The 16,564-nt window shown below is 40.4% G+C and overlaps 1 protein-coding gene and 1 long non-coding RNA gene across 3 annotated transcripts in view; both read right to left on the bottom strand.

The window, feature by feature from the left end:
- Positions 1–419: 419 nt before the first annotated feature.
- Positions 420–2,429, bottom strand: LOC120546699. Its single transcript, XR_005636927.1, has 2 exons — positions 1,313–2,429; positions 420–810 (listed from the first exon to the last, which is right to left on the bottom strand). It is a non-coding gene; the product is annotated as an uncharacterized LOC120546699 (long non-coding RNA).
- Positions 2,430–2,496: 67 nt separating this feature from the next.
- Positions 2,497–16,564, bottom strand: part of mboat2b (membrane bound O-acyltransferase domain containing 2b) — a 35,450-nt gene continuing 21,382 nt past the window's right edge. Inside the window, exons 7-13 of one of the 2 annotated variants that reach the window (XM_039781746.1) lie at positions 16,504–16,564; positions 14,730–14,922; positions 13,886–13,989; positions 10,015–10,075; positions 8,500–8,632; positions 6,814–6,965; positions 2,497–4,107 (exon numbers count right to left, since the gene is read on the bottom strand). The exon at positions 16,504–16,564 is cut by the window's right edge and continues 123 nt beyond it. In XM_039781746.1, coding sequence (XP_039637680.1) covers positions 3,752–4,107; positions 6,814–6,965; positions 8,500–8,632; positions 10,015–10,075; positions 13,886–13,989; positions 14,730–14,922; positions 16,504–16,564 — 1,060 coding nt within the window. In that variant the 3' untranslated portion in view covers positions 2,497–3,751. Of the gene's footprint in view, positions 4,108–6,813; positions 6,966–8,499; positions 8,633–10,014; positions 10,080–13,885; positions 13,990–14,729; positions 14,923–16,503 lie in introns of both variants that reach the window. The other variant, XM_039781747.1, reaches the window with a different exon arrangement.

The raw sequence follows: 16,564 nt of genomic DNA on the forward strand, positions 1-16,564 counted from the left end.
TCACACTGATCCTTTAGTTACCCAGTGTTAGCGGCTACACTGAGCCTTTAGTTAACCAGTGTTAGCGGCTACACTGAGCCTTTAGTTAACCAGGGTTAGCGGCTACACTGAGCCTTTAGTTAACCAGTGTTAGCGGCTACACTGAGCCTTTAGTTACCCAGTGTTAGCGGCTACACTGAGCCTTTAGTTAACCAGGGTTAGCGGCTACACTGAGCCTTTAGTTAACCAGTGTTAGCGGCTACACTGAGCCTTTAGTTACCCAGGGTTAGCAGCTACACTGAGACAGTGGCTAATTGAACCATTAGCTAACAACTGCAGAACCAAACAAGCTAACCTCTTGATTGAACCAACAGTTGAAAATGTTGGGTTCACTTTCTGTTCAAAGTGATACTTAAAAGTGAATCTTAATCGTAGCAGTATTTCAATTCACATCATGGAATTTCAGAGTTTAATTCAGAATTTAGCGTTTTCTTCGTCTTCAAGCTGAATCTCCACACATCTTACATTAAAACACAGGTCTGTTAGGAATTACATAAATTACATGAATAACAACTTGAACAACAAATACTGACAATTACAAATGTAAACACAACGCCCTCCCCACCACTCACACATCAACAAAGAGTAAATACTGATCCTGCAAAGTACCGTAGCACTTTTCTTTTCTTGTAAAAAACAAAACTAAGGCGACTGAGTGGAATAATCATTGGCACTTTCTCCAAACTAATTTCTGTGAACACTGTGAAGTTATGGTTTAACACACTGGTTCTCAAACTGTGGCACAAGTACCACTGGTGGTACGTTAGCTCCCTCTAGTGGTACGCGAGCTCCCTCTAGTGGTACGTTAGCTACCTCTAGTGGTATGTTAGCTCCGTTGGCTCCCTCTAGTGGTACGTTAGGTCCCTCTAGTGGTACGTTAGCTCCCTCTAGTGGTATGTTAGCTCCCGTTAGCTACCTCTAGTGGTACGTTAGCTCCCTCTAGTGGTACGTTAGCTTCCTCTAGTGGTAGGTTAGCTCCCTCTAGTGGTACGTTAGCTCCCTCTAGTGGTACATTAGCTCCCTCTAGTGGTAGGTTAGCTCCCTCTAGTGGTAGGTTAGCTACCTCTAGTGGTACGTTAGCTACCTCTAGTGGTACGTTAGCTACCTCTAGTGGTACGTTAGCTCCCTCTAGTGGTACGCGAGCTCCCTCTAGTGGTACCCGAGCTCCCTCTAGTGGTACGTTAGCTCCGTCTAGTGGTACGCGAGCTCCCTCTAGTGGTACCCGAGCTCCCTCTAGTGGTACGTTAGCTACCTCTAGTGGTACGTTAGCTACCTCTAGTGGTACGTTAGCTACCTCTAGTGGTACCCAAGCTCCCTCTAGTGGTATAATACTAGAGCTGTTCCAATATCGCCTCTGATACTGCCTAAAATGCTGGTATCGGTATCAGAAAGTACTGTTTATGGAGTTTATGTACCGATCCGATACCAGATAATTTAATAATCTACTTTTAGGTGGTTTATTTATGTTCTTTTTCCGTTATGACTCACTGTTGTAGAAATATTTTATCAACAAAATATGTATATGTGCTCGTTGCAAAAGAGCTGTTTTAGTCATTGAGGAAGTGGTTAAAAGTACTCCGGGTGACCTCTGATGCACATAGGGTTGCAAAATTCCAGGAATTTTCAAAGTTGGAAACTTTCCATGGAAATTAACGGGAATTAGCGGGAATTAATGGGAATAAACTGGATAGTTGTAATATTGCTTGTTATAAAACTGTTAGTACATACTGCTAATACATAACCCATTGCTATTATTAACCTATATCTGTTTTAATTGTATAGCCCACTAACCATAGTAAATAAAAACTGGATTGTTTCCAAAATTCCCCAGCTAAACATTCCATGGAAAGTTTCCGGAAATTTACAGGAAAATTTTCGCCCCTTTGCAACCCTAGATGCACAAAAAGTTAAGCTTAAATCATAGAAATACCTCTGATGCAGTGGTGTAGTCTACGTGATATGCAGGTATACGCAGTAAACCCACTAAGAAAGCTCCAGCGTTTCATTATACCCACCTACAAATGTGCAATGGCACATAACAACATACTTTCCATTATATTTTTGATATATTTTGAATTGTTTTCCTTCACATAGGCTAAATAAAGGTATTTCCACTGTAAACTGGTGCATAAAAGTGTATCAAAATGCAGAAAATTAAGTCTTTGACGCCCCACTTTGATATGTCCATTCTGGTCTATGTATTTATGTAGAACAGTATACCCGCTAAAATACATTAGACCAGGGGTCTTCAATGTTTTTTTAAGCCAAGGACCCCCTAACTGAAAGAGAGATGGAACAGGGACCCCCTGCTATGTAGAAAATGAAGTTGCATATTAAACTGGGCCTACAATAACATGTAGGGCGGCCTAAAGCCTTCATACCTTTGTTTGCATAGGCTATTAAAATAGCCTAATAATTGTTGGCATGATTTTAGAAATCATGTTTTAATGTTAAAAATACATGTGGCACAGTGAATCCTTAAAATTAACTGTATCTGTGGATGGCTACCTTAGTGACTACCTTGCCTATAGGCCAGTATGCCTATTATCAGGGTTAGGGGTTAGGTTAGGTGTATTTGCTAATAATATGTTGGATTCATGTTAGGACTTTTTAATTTTTGAAAAAACTTAACAATAATTTGGAGGCCCCCCTGCATTTCCCCTGAGGACCCCCTAGGGGTCCCGGACCCCCTGTTGAAGACCCCTGCATTAGACTACACCACTGCTCTGATGCACAGTGACAGTTAAGCTTAAGTCATAACACCCCCCCCCCCCTTGTGAGGATAGGATAAAAGCTTGAAGGAGAGAACAGATCGGAGCTCATAATTCGGAGGACATCTTGGTGGACTGAGCTCTGACTTGATGTCTGTTGCTAGGGAAACTTAGTCTCTGTTTGTGAACCCACAGCTGTGTTGTAGCTCTTATGCTGGACTCAGTAAACTTTGCTTAACTGAACTCTTCTTCTCAGATTGATCCTTGTGTTTTGGTGAACTTAAGTCTGATTAAAGAAGGCGCATTAAAGGGAGATCTATCTCATTTTGACGTCACTGGGAGGCTATACGGCGACTGTAAAACAGCCTTTATCCACGTTCCCTCCAGGTACCAGCTCGCATTTTAATGAACCAGCAGAGGTCTATTTTAACGTGGTCTAACATAACGGTGGTACAGTACGTAGAGAGCCTGATATTCTCTGTGGTACGTGGGGTAAAACAGTTTGAGAAGCAGTGTGTTTAATAGATTATAACACGATGACAGTCAGATAGTCTGGGAGGAATGTGGACGAGAAAAAGTTCATTTTCTAACCTTCTTTGTTCATTCATTTACTTGTCTAACGCACAAAACTCTCTGGTCTGCTCCTTCCTTCGTTTACTCATCCACATAATCATCCTGGCTGTTCATACACTGAATGCTTTCATTCCCATCCTGCTCGGTCACTTCTCTATTCATGCTTTCGCTCATTCCTCCCTTTCTGCTTTGTCTTTCTGACCGGAGAGAATATACAGTCAGTTGGTACACCACAGAGGTTGCCATCAGGGCAGCTGCTCCATTTTTGAAGTTACAGTATATATACATATGTATATATATATCCCTTATCATTGCAGATTTGTCGAAGTTTGAGTCCAAATGCTGTCGTGGCAGTCGAACTTCCGTAATAGGGCAAACATTTCATCAAGTACAACCTGGTCAGCCTGTTTTTCGTACCCGGTCTGGTACTACGAATCCAAATAATACAGTATATTTAACTTGCTGCCGTGACCGTTGTGATTCTGTACCCGAGACAGAAAGGTAGGTCCATTTGATATGCTTCGGCTCCTCGTCTTTCTACACAAGTTTATGGAAATAAAATGCTGTTCACGGTCGTTCCTTTCCGTCCTCTGTTTCGTGTCCTTTTGTGTCTCATGTGGTCTTTTCCTTCTGGCTGCAGCGTCTGTCTGAAGCCTCCAGGGGGCGCTCGGTGGGCTCCTGGAGAAGGCTCTTCTGCTGGTCTTTGAGGCGGAGGTGTCTCGGTTTGACCGGCAGCGCCACGGCCAGCAGAACGCAGCCGACGTGGAGGCTGCAGTACCAGGACCTGCAGGAAGAAGCCAACAGGTGAGAGAGGTTTCAGGTGATCTAATAGAACACATTTTCAAGTCAACGTCAGGAACTGACGATCGGAAAGATTATTTTTCTAACTAAAACAAGTCGCCTGCTGAGTTAAAGGTATTGTGGAGGATTTTCTTTTTCCGTGGTGGATCATCAAGACTATTGGTCCTCCTAGTTGTCAATCATTCTGGCGCTATGCCACTTTTTTTCTCAAATTATTTCGACTTTTTTCCTCAAATTATTTTGACTTTTTTTCGCAAATTATTTCGACTTTTTTTCTCAAATTATTTTGACTTTTTTCCTCAAATTATTTTGACTTTTTTCCTCAAATTATTTCAACTTTTTTTCTCAAATTATTTTGACTTTTTTCCTCAAATTATTTTGACTTTTTTTCTGAAATTATTTTGACTTTTTTTCTCCAAATTATTTCGACTTTTTTTCTGAAATTATTTCGACTTTTTTTCTCCAAATTATTTTGACTTTTTTTCTCAAATTATTTCGACTTTTTTTCTCAAATTATTTTGACTTTTTTCCTCAAATTATTTCGACTTTTTTTCTCAAATTATTTCAACTTTTTTTCTCAAATTATTCGACTTTTTTTCTCCAAATTATTTTGAATTTTTTTCTCCAAATTATTTTGACTTTTTTTCTCCAAATTATTTCGACTTTTTTTCTCAAATTATTTCGACTTTTTTTCTCAAATTATTTCGACTTTTTTTCTCCAAATTATTTCGACTTTTTTTCTCAAATTATTTCAACTTTTTTTCTCAAATTATTTCGACTTTTTTTCTCCTAATTATTTTGAATTTTTTTCTCCAAATTATTTTGACTTTTTTTCTCAAATTATTTTGACTTTTTTTCTGAAATTATTTCGACTTTTTTTCTGAAATTATTTTCTAAATAATTATACGTGCTCGTCCCTAGGGTAGTTTTCACTTTCTGCACATGAATACTTTCAGGTGTATATATGTGGTGAGCTACGAGTGTCTACGAAAGGTATGACAAGAAGAGAAAGGCCTCTGATGCCTCAGTCGCCAAGTTTCTACTCGACAGGTAAAGTTTGGCTATTTGGAGAAATCCATTTAAAATCACTGCTAGTGAAAGTTGATGTAAGCTATGATTAGCGATGCTAGCCCTGGCACAAGTCACGCACCGCGCACACACGGTAAACATCTCAATTTGTGAAAAAGTGCAAATCTTCTTTCTGAAAGTAGCTCGTATGAACCATGCCGACAGCAACTTGTAAACAGTGCACTCTCGTGCACACGGAGTCAGGTTAAAGGCGCGCAAGCGTGGAACAGATCGCGCTGTGTCGTAAATCGTCGTAAAACATGAATGCGCGAACATCTCGCGCATGTCGAATCGTGCAGGCAGCACAGATCGCCTACCCACAGCCCGATCTAAAAAGGAAGCAAAAACAGCCTTTGACCGGCATGCAGTACAAATAAACAGAGCATCCCACCGGGAAATCTCCTGCTGGCCAATCCATGCCCTCTTGTTGTTCTGAAAAAGATTCTGTTTTAGAAATTTGGGTTTCTTTCAACCAAATAACCCAAATAGACGTGGATGGTGTAATGGGAAAAATTGCATTTAAGTATAATTCCTTATATTTTTATGTTTTATTTCTACTTTAATTCTCTCACATTATTGAAAGACAGTTTATCTCAGTTTCTGCTTAACTTTGTGAGGTGTCCAGTCTGGAACATAATGTGAGCACTGTTTGTCTGAACAGATAGGGGCTACAAGTTCACCCCTAAACTATCTCATGTTTTCCCATGCCAGTTAAGATGTAACTGGGGGGTGACAGTCGTACAGGGAGGAGGAGGTGAGATGGCTCAGAGATGTCTCTTGTATTTCTCCGATTGTCTTCATGTGTATCAGATTACCTGTAAAAATTGTAGCGTCATAATAATCTAAGTGTGTGTGTGCTGTCACTCTGAAGATGCATATAAGCCTGGTGTTATTGTTCACTGATTTAAGAAACTGACTCCACACTGGGCTGCGGCCTTTTGTGAAGTCATGTTGATCCTATTTGCAAATATATCTTTAATAAAATACAAAAACCCAACTTGGTTTTAGTCTCAGTCTTATTTGTTTAATTTTACTAAACTCTGAAAACTTCACACCCTGCTGCAAAGGAAACTTCCACTACAATGGTTCTCTACGACACTCTTCACAAGTAAAATAAATAATCAGTTTGGGCGCTAGAGAGCAGTCCATGGAGTAAGCTGCGTTTTGGGAAGCTCTGCTGAATTCTGTTTAAATACTTAGTTTTTAGCGTGTAATACTGTCCAAAAAGGTCTAAAATAAATATCCGAAGTCATGCAGTTGATACTGCCTACAACCCTGTTTTATTTTATTTCGAGCACACTCTGTCAATGGCGAAGAAAGAGGCCTCCTGCACACTGGCTGCGTGGCGTGTTTATTTGGGCTCCCATGGTAACAGGTGAGAGCGTGCACGCTGCCTGCGTGACACGCACGTCTCAGAAAACACGTGCGCGCCAGCGTGTTGTAAGCGTTTCCAGACAAAATAGAATAGGAAAATATGTTTAAATGTCGTTTAGACACAAATACATATTAATAAATGACATGTTGATGTTTGAAAGTCTCTAGTTTTGACATAAATGCAGATATATATATAAATGAAATTTAAAAAATAATAATACATAATGATAGATTTTCTATCACCGACCTGTAGAACTTGACGGAGGGACCCACGGACAGCAGGACGAAAGGCACCACCGTGTAACAGATGGCGATCTGAGTGGCGGCCCACGTGATGACATCATAGAGCGCTTTATGGCTGGGGGAGTGCAGGAAGTGTGGCCGAACGTTGTGTCGCACCTGAGAGAAGAAGACAGGTTAGTTACCCGGTGTTTAATTATTTCGACTTTTTTTCTGAAATTATTTCGACTTTTTTTTCAAATTATTTTGACTTTTTTTCTCTAATTATTTTGACTTTTTTTCTCCAAATTATTTTGACTTTTTTTCTCAAATTATTTTGACTTTTTTTTCAAATTATTTTGACTTTTTTTCTCCAAATTATTTCGACTTTTTTCTCAAATTAATTCAATGGGTGAAACCCCAGCGTCAATTGTACGTAGCTTTTAAATTATTTAGACTTTTTTTCTCAAATTATTCGACTTTTTTTCTCAAATTATTCGACTTTTTTTCTCAAATTATTTTGACTTTTTTTCTAGAATTATTTTGACTTTTTTTTCTGAAAATATTCTGACACTTTTCACAAATTTCTGACATTTTAGAGACCAAACAACTAATACATTCATCCAGAGATTAATTGTTAATGTCTGATGGACTAACAGTTAAAGGGCTAATCATCAGCTAACAGCTAACGGTTAAAGGGCTAATCATCAGCTAACAGCTAACGGTTAAAGAGCTAATCATCAGCTAACAGCTAATGGTTAGTTAAAGGGCTAATCATCAGCTAACAGCTAACAGTTAAAGGGCTAATCATCAGCTAACAGTTAACGGTTAAAGGGCTAATCATCAGCTAACAGTTAACGGTTAAAGGGCTAATCATCAGCTAACAGCTAACGGTTAAAGGGCTAATCATCAGCTAACAGTTAACGGTTAAAGGGCTAATCATCAGCTAACAGCTAACGGTTAAAGGGCTAATCATCAGCTAACAGCTAACAGTTAGTTAAAGAGCTAATCATCAGCTAACAGCTAATGGTTAGTTAAAGGGCTAATCATCAGCTAACAGCTAACAGTTAAAGGGCTAATCATCAGCTAACAGTTAAAGGGCTAATCATCAGCTAACAGCTAACAGTTAGTTAAAGAGCTAATCATCAGCTAACAGCTAATGGTTAAAGGGCTAATCATCAGCTAACAGCTAACAGTTAGTTAAAGAGCTAATCATCAGCTAACAGCTAATGGTTAAAGGGCTAATCATCAGCTAACAGCTAATGGTTAAAGGGCTAATCATCAGCTAACAGCTAATGGTTAAAGGGCTAATCATCAGCTAACAGCTAACGGTTAAAGGGCTAATCATCAGCTAACAGCTAACGGTTAAAGGGCTAATCATCAGCTAACAGCTAACGGTTAAAGGGCTAATCATCAGCTAACAGCTAACAGTTAGTTAAAGGGCTAATCATCAGCTAACGGTTAGTTAAAGGGCTAATCATCAGCTAACAGCTAACGGTTAAAGGGCTAATCATCAGCTAACAGCTAACAGTTAAAGGGCTAATCATCAGCTAACAGCTAACGGTTAAAGGGCTAATCATCAGCTAACAGCTAACGGTTAAAGGGCTAATCATCAGCTAACAGCTAACGGTTAAAGGGCTAATCATCAGCTAACAGCTAACGGTTAAAGGGCTAATCATCAGCTAACAGCTAACGGTTAGCGGGGTTAGCTCACCGCTCTAGCAGCCAGCGTGATGACGATGCCGGTGAGGAAGGTGAGGTAGTAGCCCGGGTACGCTCCGTGCCACATGGCCGACAGGATGAAGGTGGCTGCTGTCGGGTGGTAGGGACACCGCTCGTAACACACCCTGCCGGTCAGAGGTCAGAGGTCAGAGGTCACAACAATGGCTCACATGTTCAACACGGGTTATATATATATATATATATAGGCGATATTTTACTAATGCTCTGTTAAAATAACAATGAAATGCTGCGTTATTGACTTTAGACCAGGTTTTTGTTGGTCAATGGTGCCATCACTTCCCACTTCCTCAAGATAGCAATACTTCCAGAATGCACCTGAACACACCTCCCTGTAAGACCTTAGTGGTCCCCTAATACTGTATCTGAAGTCTCTTTTATATAGGCCTTAGTGGTCCCCTAATACTGTATCTGAAGTCTCTTTTATATAGACCTTAGTGGTCCCCTAATACTGTATCTGAAGTCTCTTTTATATAGACCTTAGTGGTCCCCTAATACTGTATCTGAAGTCTCTTTTATATAGACCTTAGTGGTCCCCTAATACTGTATCTGAAGTCTCTTTTATATAGACCTTAGTGGTCCCCTAATACTGTATCTGAAGTCTCTTTTATGCAGACCGTGTGATCCCTACTACTGTATCTGAAGTCTCTTTTATATAGACCTTGTTGGTTCCCTAATACTGTATCTGAAGTCTCTTTTATATAGACCTTAGTGGTCCCCTAATACTGTATCTGAAGTCTCTTTTATATAGACCTTAGTGGTCCCCTAATACTGTATCTGAAGTTCTTTTTTATAGACCTTAGTGGTCCCTTATACTGTATCTGAAGTCTCTTTTTTTAGGCCTTAGTGGTCCCCTAATACTGTATCTGAAGTCTCTTTTATATAGCCCTTAGTGGTTCCCCTAATACTGAGTATCTTATATATTTAGACCTTAGTGGTCCCCTAATACTGTATCTGAAGTCTCTTTTATATAGGCCTTAGTGGTCCCCTAATACTGTATCTGAAGTCTCTTTTATATAGACCTTAGTGGTCCCCTAATACTGTATCTGAAGTCTCTTTTATATAGACCTTAGTGGTCCCCTAATACTGTATCTGAAGTCTCTTTTATATAGACCTTAGTGGTCCCCTAATACTGTATCTGAAGTCTCTTTTATATAGGCCTTAGTGGTCCCTTGACTAACTGCCACTTTGCTCGTTTGAAACCCATGATGTCTCTCTCTCATGGGGGGCAAAATTCTCTGGGCGGACAAAGCAGAGAAAGGGGAGGTAACCTTTCTCCTTATGACCTCATAAGGAGAAGATTCCTGATTGGTCCATCTGAGCTTTCATTTTCTCAAAGGCAGAGCAGGATACCCAGGGCTCGGTTTACACCTATCACCATTTCTAGCCACTGGGGGACCATAGGCAGGCTGGGGGGGGGGACGCATATGAATGTTAAAAAACCCTCATAAAGTGACATTTTGGGACCCCATAGTGTATGTGTTGAGACCTTTTGAGCCAGTGAGCCGTCTGGATGTTCCAGTTGTCGAGGAAGACTTTGAAGCTGGTGGCTAACTGAAACAACAACAAAATAATGAGAGAAAATCAGAGTTTGATTCATATAATCCATCCAGTAATATCCAGATGTGTAATATCCTAGATGTATAAGGTCCTACATGTATAAGGTCCTAGATGTGTAAGGTCCTAGATGTGTAAGGTCCTAGATGTATAAGGTCCTAGATGTATAAGGTCCTAGATGTATAAGGTCCTACATGTATAAGGTCCTAGATGTGTAAGGTCCTAGATGTGTAAGGTCCTAGATGTATAAGGTCCTAGATGTATAAGGTCCTAGATGTGTGAGGTCCTAGATGTATAAGGTCCTAGATGTGTGAGGTCCTAGATGTATAAGGTCCTAGATGTATAAGGTCCTACATGTATAAGGTCCTAGATGTGTAAGGTCCTAGATGTGTAAGGTCCTAGATGTGTAAGGTCCTAGATGTATAAGGTCCTAGATGTGTAAGGTCCTAGATGTGTAAGGTCCTAGATGTATAAGGTCCTAGATGTATAAGGTCCTAGATGTATAAGGTCCTACATGTATAAGGTCCTACATGTATAAGGTCCTAGATGTGTAAGGTCCTAGATGTATAAGGTCCTAGATGTATAAGGTCCTAGATTGTGAGGTCCTAGATGTATAGAGTCCCGATGTGCAAGGTGTGAGTAGTCGAGGGTAGTCCTAAGTGAGTCTAGGTGTATAAGGTCCTAGGTATGTAAGGTCACTAGTGTATAAGGTCCTGGATGTGTAAGGTCCTAGATGTATAAGGTCCTAGATGTGTAAGGTCCTAGATGTATAAGCTCCATATGTATAAGGTCCTAGATGTATAAGGTCCTAGATGTGTAAGGTCCTAGATGTATAAGCTCCATATGTGTAAGGTCCTAGATGTGTAAGGTCCTAGATGTATAAGCTCCATATGTGTAAGGTCCTAGATGTGTAAGGTCCTAGATGTATAAGGTCCTAGATGTGTACGGTCCTAGATGTGTAAGGTCCTAGATGTATAAGCTCCATATGTGTAAGGTCCTAGATGTGTAAGGTCCTAGATGTATAAGGTCCTAGATGTGTGAGGTCCTAGATGTGTGAGGTCCTAGATGTGTGAGGTCCTAGATGTGTGAGGTCCTAGATGTGTAAGGTCCTAGATGTGTAAGGTCCTAGATGTGTGAGGTCCTAGATGTGTGAAGTCCTAGATGTGTGAGGTCCTAGATGTGTGAGGTCCTAGATGTGTAAGGTCCTAGATGTGTAAGGTCCTAGATGTGTAAGACCCTGGTGTATGTCGTCAGTGTAAGGTCCTAGATGTGTAAGGTCCTAGATGTGTAATATCCAGATGTGTAAGGTCCTAGATGTGTAATATCCAGATGTGTAAGGTCCTAGATGTGTAATATCCAGATGTGTAAGGTCCTAGATGTGTAAGGTCCTAGATGTGTAAGGTCCAGATGTGTAAGGTCCTAGATGTGTAATATCCAGATGTGTAAGGTCCTAGATGTGTAAGGTCCAGATGTGTAAGGTCCTAGATGTGTAAGGTCCTAGATGTGTAAGGTCCTAGATGTGTAATATCCAGATGTGTAAGGTCCTAGATGTGTAAGGTCCAGATGTGTAAGGTCCTAGATGTGTAAGGTCCAGATGTATAAGGTCCTAGATGTGTAAGGTCCTAGATGTATAAGGTCCTGGATGTATAAGGTCCTAGATGTGTAAGGTCCTAGATGTATAAGCTCCATATGTGTAAGGTCCTAGATGTGTAAGGTCCTAGATGTGTAATGTCCTAGATGTGTAAGGTCCTAGATGTATAAGGTCCTAGATGTGTAAGGTCCTAGATGTGTGAGGTCCTAGATGTGTAAGGTCCTAGATGTGTGAGGTCCTAGATGTGTGAGGTCCTAGATGTGTAAGGTCCTAGATGTATAAGGTCCTAGATGTATAAGGTCCTAGATGTATAAGGTCCTAGATGTATAAGGTCCTAGATGTGTAAGGTCCTAGATGTATAAGCTCCATATGTGTAAGGTCCTAGATGTGTAAGGTCCTAGATGTATAAGGTCCTAGATGTGTAAGGTCCTAGATGTATAAGGTCCTAGATGTGTAAGGTCCTAGATGTGTAAGGTCCTAGATGTATAAGGTCCTAGATGTGTAAGGTCCTAGATGTGTGAGGTCCTAGATGTGTGAGGTCCTAGATGTGTAAGGTCCTAGATGTGTAAGGTCCTAGATGTGTAAGGTCCTAGATGTGTAAGGTCCTAGATGTGTAATATCCAGATGTGTAAGGTCCTAGATGTGTAATATCCAGATGTGTAAGGTCCTAGATGTGTAATATCCAGATGTGTAAGGTCCTAGATGTGTAAGGTCCAGATTTGTAAGGTCCTAGATGTGTAATATCCAGATGTGTAAGGTCCTAGATGTATAAGGTCCTAGATGTGTAAGGTCCTAGATGTGTAAGGTCCTAGATGTATAAGGTCCTAGATGTATAAGGTCCTAGATGTGTAAGGTCCTAGATGTATAAGGTCCTAGATGTATAAGGTCCTAGATGTGTAAGGTCCTAGATGTATAAGGTCCTAGATGTATAAGGTCCTAGATGTATAAGGTCCTAGATGTATAAGGTCCTAGATGTGTAAGGTCCTAGATGTATAAGGTCCTAGATGTGTAAGGTCCTAGATGTATAAGGTCCTAGATGTATAAGGTCCTAGATGTGTGAGGTCCTAGATGTATAAGGTCCTAGATGTGTAAGGTCCTAGATGTATAAGGTCCTAGATGTGTAAGGTCCTAGATGTATAAGGTCCTAGATGTGTAAAAGGTCCTAGATGTGTAAGGTCCTAGATGTATAAGGTCCTAGATATAAGGTCCTAGATGTGTAAGGTCCTAGATGTATAAGGTCCTAGATGTTAAGGTCCTAGATGTGTAAGGTCCTAGATGTAGTCCCTAGATGTATAAGGTCCTAGATGTGTAAGGTCCTAGATGTATAAGGTCCTAGATGTGTAAGGTCCTAGATGTATAAGGTCCTAGATATGTATAAGGTCCTAGATGTATAAGGTCCTAGATGTGTAAGGTCCTAGATGTGGGAGTCCTAGATGTATAAGGTCCTAGATGTATAAGGTCCTAGATGTGTATAAGGTCCTAGATGTGTAAGGTCCTAGATGTATAGGTCCTAGGTATGCAGGTCCTAGATGTGTAAGGTCCTAGATGTGTAAGGTCCTAGATGTATAAGGTCCTAGATGTGTAAGGTCCTAGATGTATAAGGTCCTAGATGTATAAGGTCCTAGATGTATAAGGTCCTAGATGTATAAGGTCCTAGATGTGTAAGGTCCTAGATGTGTAAGGTCCTAGATGTATAGGTCTAGATGTGTAGGTCCTAGATGTATAAGGTTTGTTGCTAGTGTGTGGTCCTAGATGTGTGAGTTCTAGATGTGAAGTCCTAGATGTATAAGGTCCTAGATGTGTAAGGTCCTAGATGTATAAGGTCCTAGATGTGTAAGGTCCTAGATGTATAAGGTCCTAGATGTGTGAGGTCCTAGATGTGTAAGGTCCTAGATGTATAAGGTCCTAGATGTGTAAGGTCCTAGATGTATAAGGTCCTAGATGTGTAAGGTCCTAGATGTATAAGGTCCTAGATGTGTGAGGTCCTAGATGTATAAGGTCCTAGATGTATAAGGTCCTAGATGTGTAAGGTCCTAGATGTATAAGGTCCTAGATGTGTGAGGTCCTAGATGTATAAGGTCCTAGATGTATAAGGTCCTAGATGTATAAGGTCCTAGATGTATAAGGTCCTAGATGTGTAAGGTCCTAGATGTATAAGGTCCTAGATGTGTAAGGTCCTAGATGTGTAAGGTCCTAGATGCCTGGCGCTGACCTCGATGTTCAGGATCCTCAGGTTGGAGATGAGGTCCCAGCGAGGAGAGCCGTCACTGGCGTAGCCGTTGAAGCCGAAGCCCGCGGCGTTGTTGATGGCGTCAGCTGGGGGGCGTTAAAAAGGTCAGAAATAGAAGGTCAGAGAAGGTCAGAGAGGCCAGAGAAGGTCAGAGAAGGTCAGAGAAGGCCAGAGAAGGTCAGAGAGGTCAGATAAGGTCAGAGAAGGTCAGAGAAGGTCAGAGAGGGTCAGAGAGGTCAGAGAGGGTCAGAGAAGGTCAGAGAAGGCCAGAGAGGGTCAGAGAGGTCAGAGAAGGCCAGAGAAGGTCAGAGAAGGCCAGAGAGGGTCAGAGAAGGTCAGAGAGGTCAGAGAAGGCCAGAGAAGGTCAGAAATAGAAGGTCAGAGAAGGTCAGAGAAGGTCAGAGAGGTCAGAGAGGTCAGAGAAGGTCAGAGAGGTCAGAGAAGGTCAGAAATAGAAGGTCAGAGAAGGTCAGACATGAGCCGGCTCAGCAAAGAACTTTGAGAAAAGTGACTCAAATGTTGAAAAAGAAATGACAAGAAATGGACTAAAATGTTGGAGGAAAAGCTACAAAAACCTATGTGTGTGTGTGTGTGTGTGTGTGTGTGTGTGTGTCTATTTTAATTCCAAAGACCAAGGGAACTTTATCAGGATGCATAGTGTCCTGGATCCATGAAATAACTGGCCTTTCAAAATAAAACTCTGCCTGCCTCTATGGGAATTTAATTTCTATGTGTACTTACTTATGCCCCCTGTATTTTAACATGGGTTTATCCACTCATGCTGAGCACTGTACATACTGTACGTATGAATGTTTGGGACACCCACCAAGTGTCCAGACGAAGTAGTACTTGGGTCTGGTGGTGAGCATGGACAGGTACAGGTAGACCAAACGGGTGTAGAACGGCGTGCTGGCGATGAAGTCGTCGTCGATGTTTCGCTCCACGGGGAAAACTTTACACACCGACAGAAAGACCAGCAGGCAGAAGAACGAAGTGGCCACTTTACGCACCACCTCCGTCTGGGGACACACATTCATTCTTTCTTTTATTCTGAAAATATCTCACATTAATTCTTTCTTTTATTCTGAAAATATCTCATGTTAATTATTTGTTTTATTCTGAAAATATCTCACATTCTTTGTTTTATTCTGAAAATATCTCACATTAATTCTTTATTTTATTCTGAAAATATCTCACATTAATTATTTTTATTCTGAAAATATCTCGCATTTATTCTTTATTTTATTCTGAAAATATCTCACATTAATTCTTTATTTTATTCTGAAAATATCTCACATTAATTATTTGTTTTATTCTGAAAGTATCTCATGTTAATTCTTTATTTTATTCTGAAAATATCTCACATTTATTCTTTGTTTTATTTTGAAAGTATCTCACATTAATTCTTTGTTTTATTTTGAAAGTATCTCACATTAATTATTTGTTTTATTCTGAAAATATCTCACATTCATTCTAGTTCTTACTTTGTTTTATCCTGAAAATATCTCACATGTATTCTGGTTTGTTTTATTTTGAAAGGATCTCAGACAGAGATGCAGAGCGAAACTCCAACGATGTCGATAAACGCGCATTAAATGAAACTGGTGAAATCTGGCCAATATAAGCACCACATTGTGCCATGTGTTTGCAGTTGGACTTCCTGTCGGCGAACTTACGAACTTACTTACTAACCTACGACCTTACTTACGAACCTACGACCTTACTTACAAACCTACGAACTTACTTACGAATCTATGAACTTACTTACTTACGAACTTACTTACGAACCTACGACCTTACTTACGAACCTACGAACTTACGAAATTACTTATTTACGAACTTACTTACTAACCTACGACCTTACAAACTTATTTATGAACCTACGAACCTACGAACTTACGAACTTACGAACTTACTTACGAACCTACGAACTTACTTACTTATGAACTTACTTACTAACCTACGACCTTACTTACGAACCTACAAACTTACTTACGAACCTACGAACTTACTTACGAATCTATGAACTTAATTACTTACGAATTTACTTACGAACCTACGACCTTACTTACGAACCTACGAACTTACGAAATGATTTACTTACGAACTTACTTACTAACCTACGACCTTACTTACGAACCTTCAAACTTACTTACGAACCTACGAAATTACGAACTTACGAACTTACGAACTTACTTACGAACCTACGACCTTACTTACGAACCTACGAACTTACGAAATTACTTACTTACAAACTTACTTACTAACCTACGACCTTACTTACGAACCTTCAAACTAACTTACGAACCTACGAACTTACGAACTTATTTACGAACCTACGAACTTACTTACTTACTAACCTACGACCTTACTTACGAACCTACAAACTTATGAACTCACAAACTTGTGGAAAAAACGTGCAAAGAAACGTTAAGAATAACGAAAGGGCGCCAAAATGTGATCAGACAACAAATGCCGAGCGAAACGCCAAAGATGCCGATAAACGCGCATTAAATGTCGCAAAAAAATGACAAAAACTGGTGAAATCTGGCCTATATAAGCACCACACTGTGCCGTGTGTTTGTGGTGGCGTGGCGTACGTTTGGCGAGGGCTCGCTCTGCCTCAGCTTGCAGTTGGACTTCCTGTCGGCGTCCTGGTCT

The sequence above is a fragment of the Perca fluviatilis genome, chromosome 18 (assembly GCF_010015445.1).
Source record: "Perca fluviatilis chromosome 18, GENO_Pfluv_1.0, whole genome shotgun sequence".
Lineage (NCBI taxonomy): Eukaryota > Metazoa > Chordata > Actinopteri > Perciformes > Percidae > Perca > Perca fluviatilis.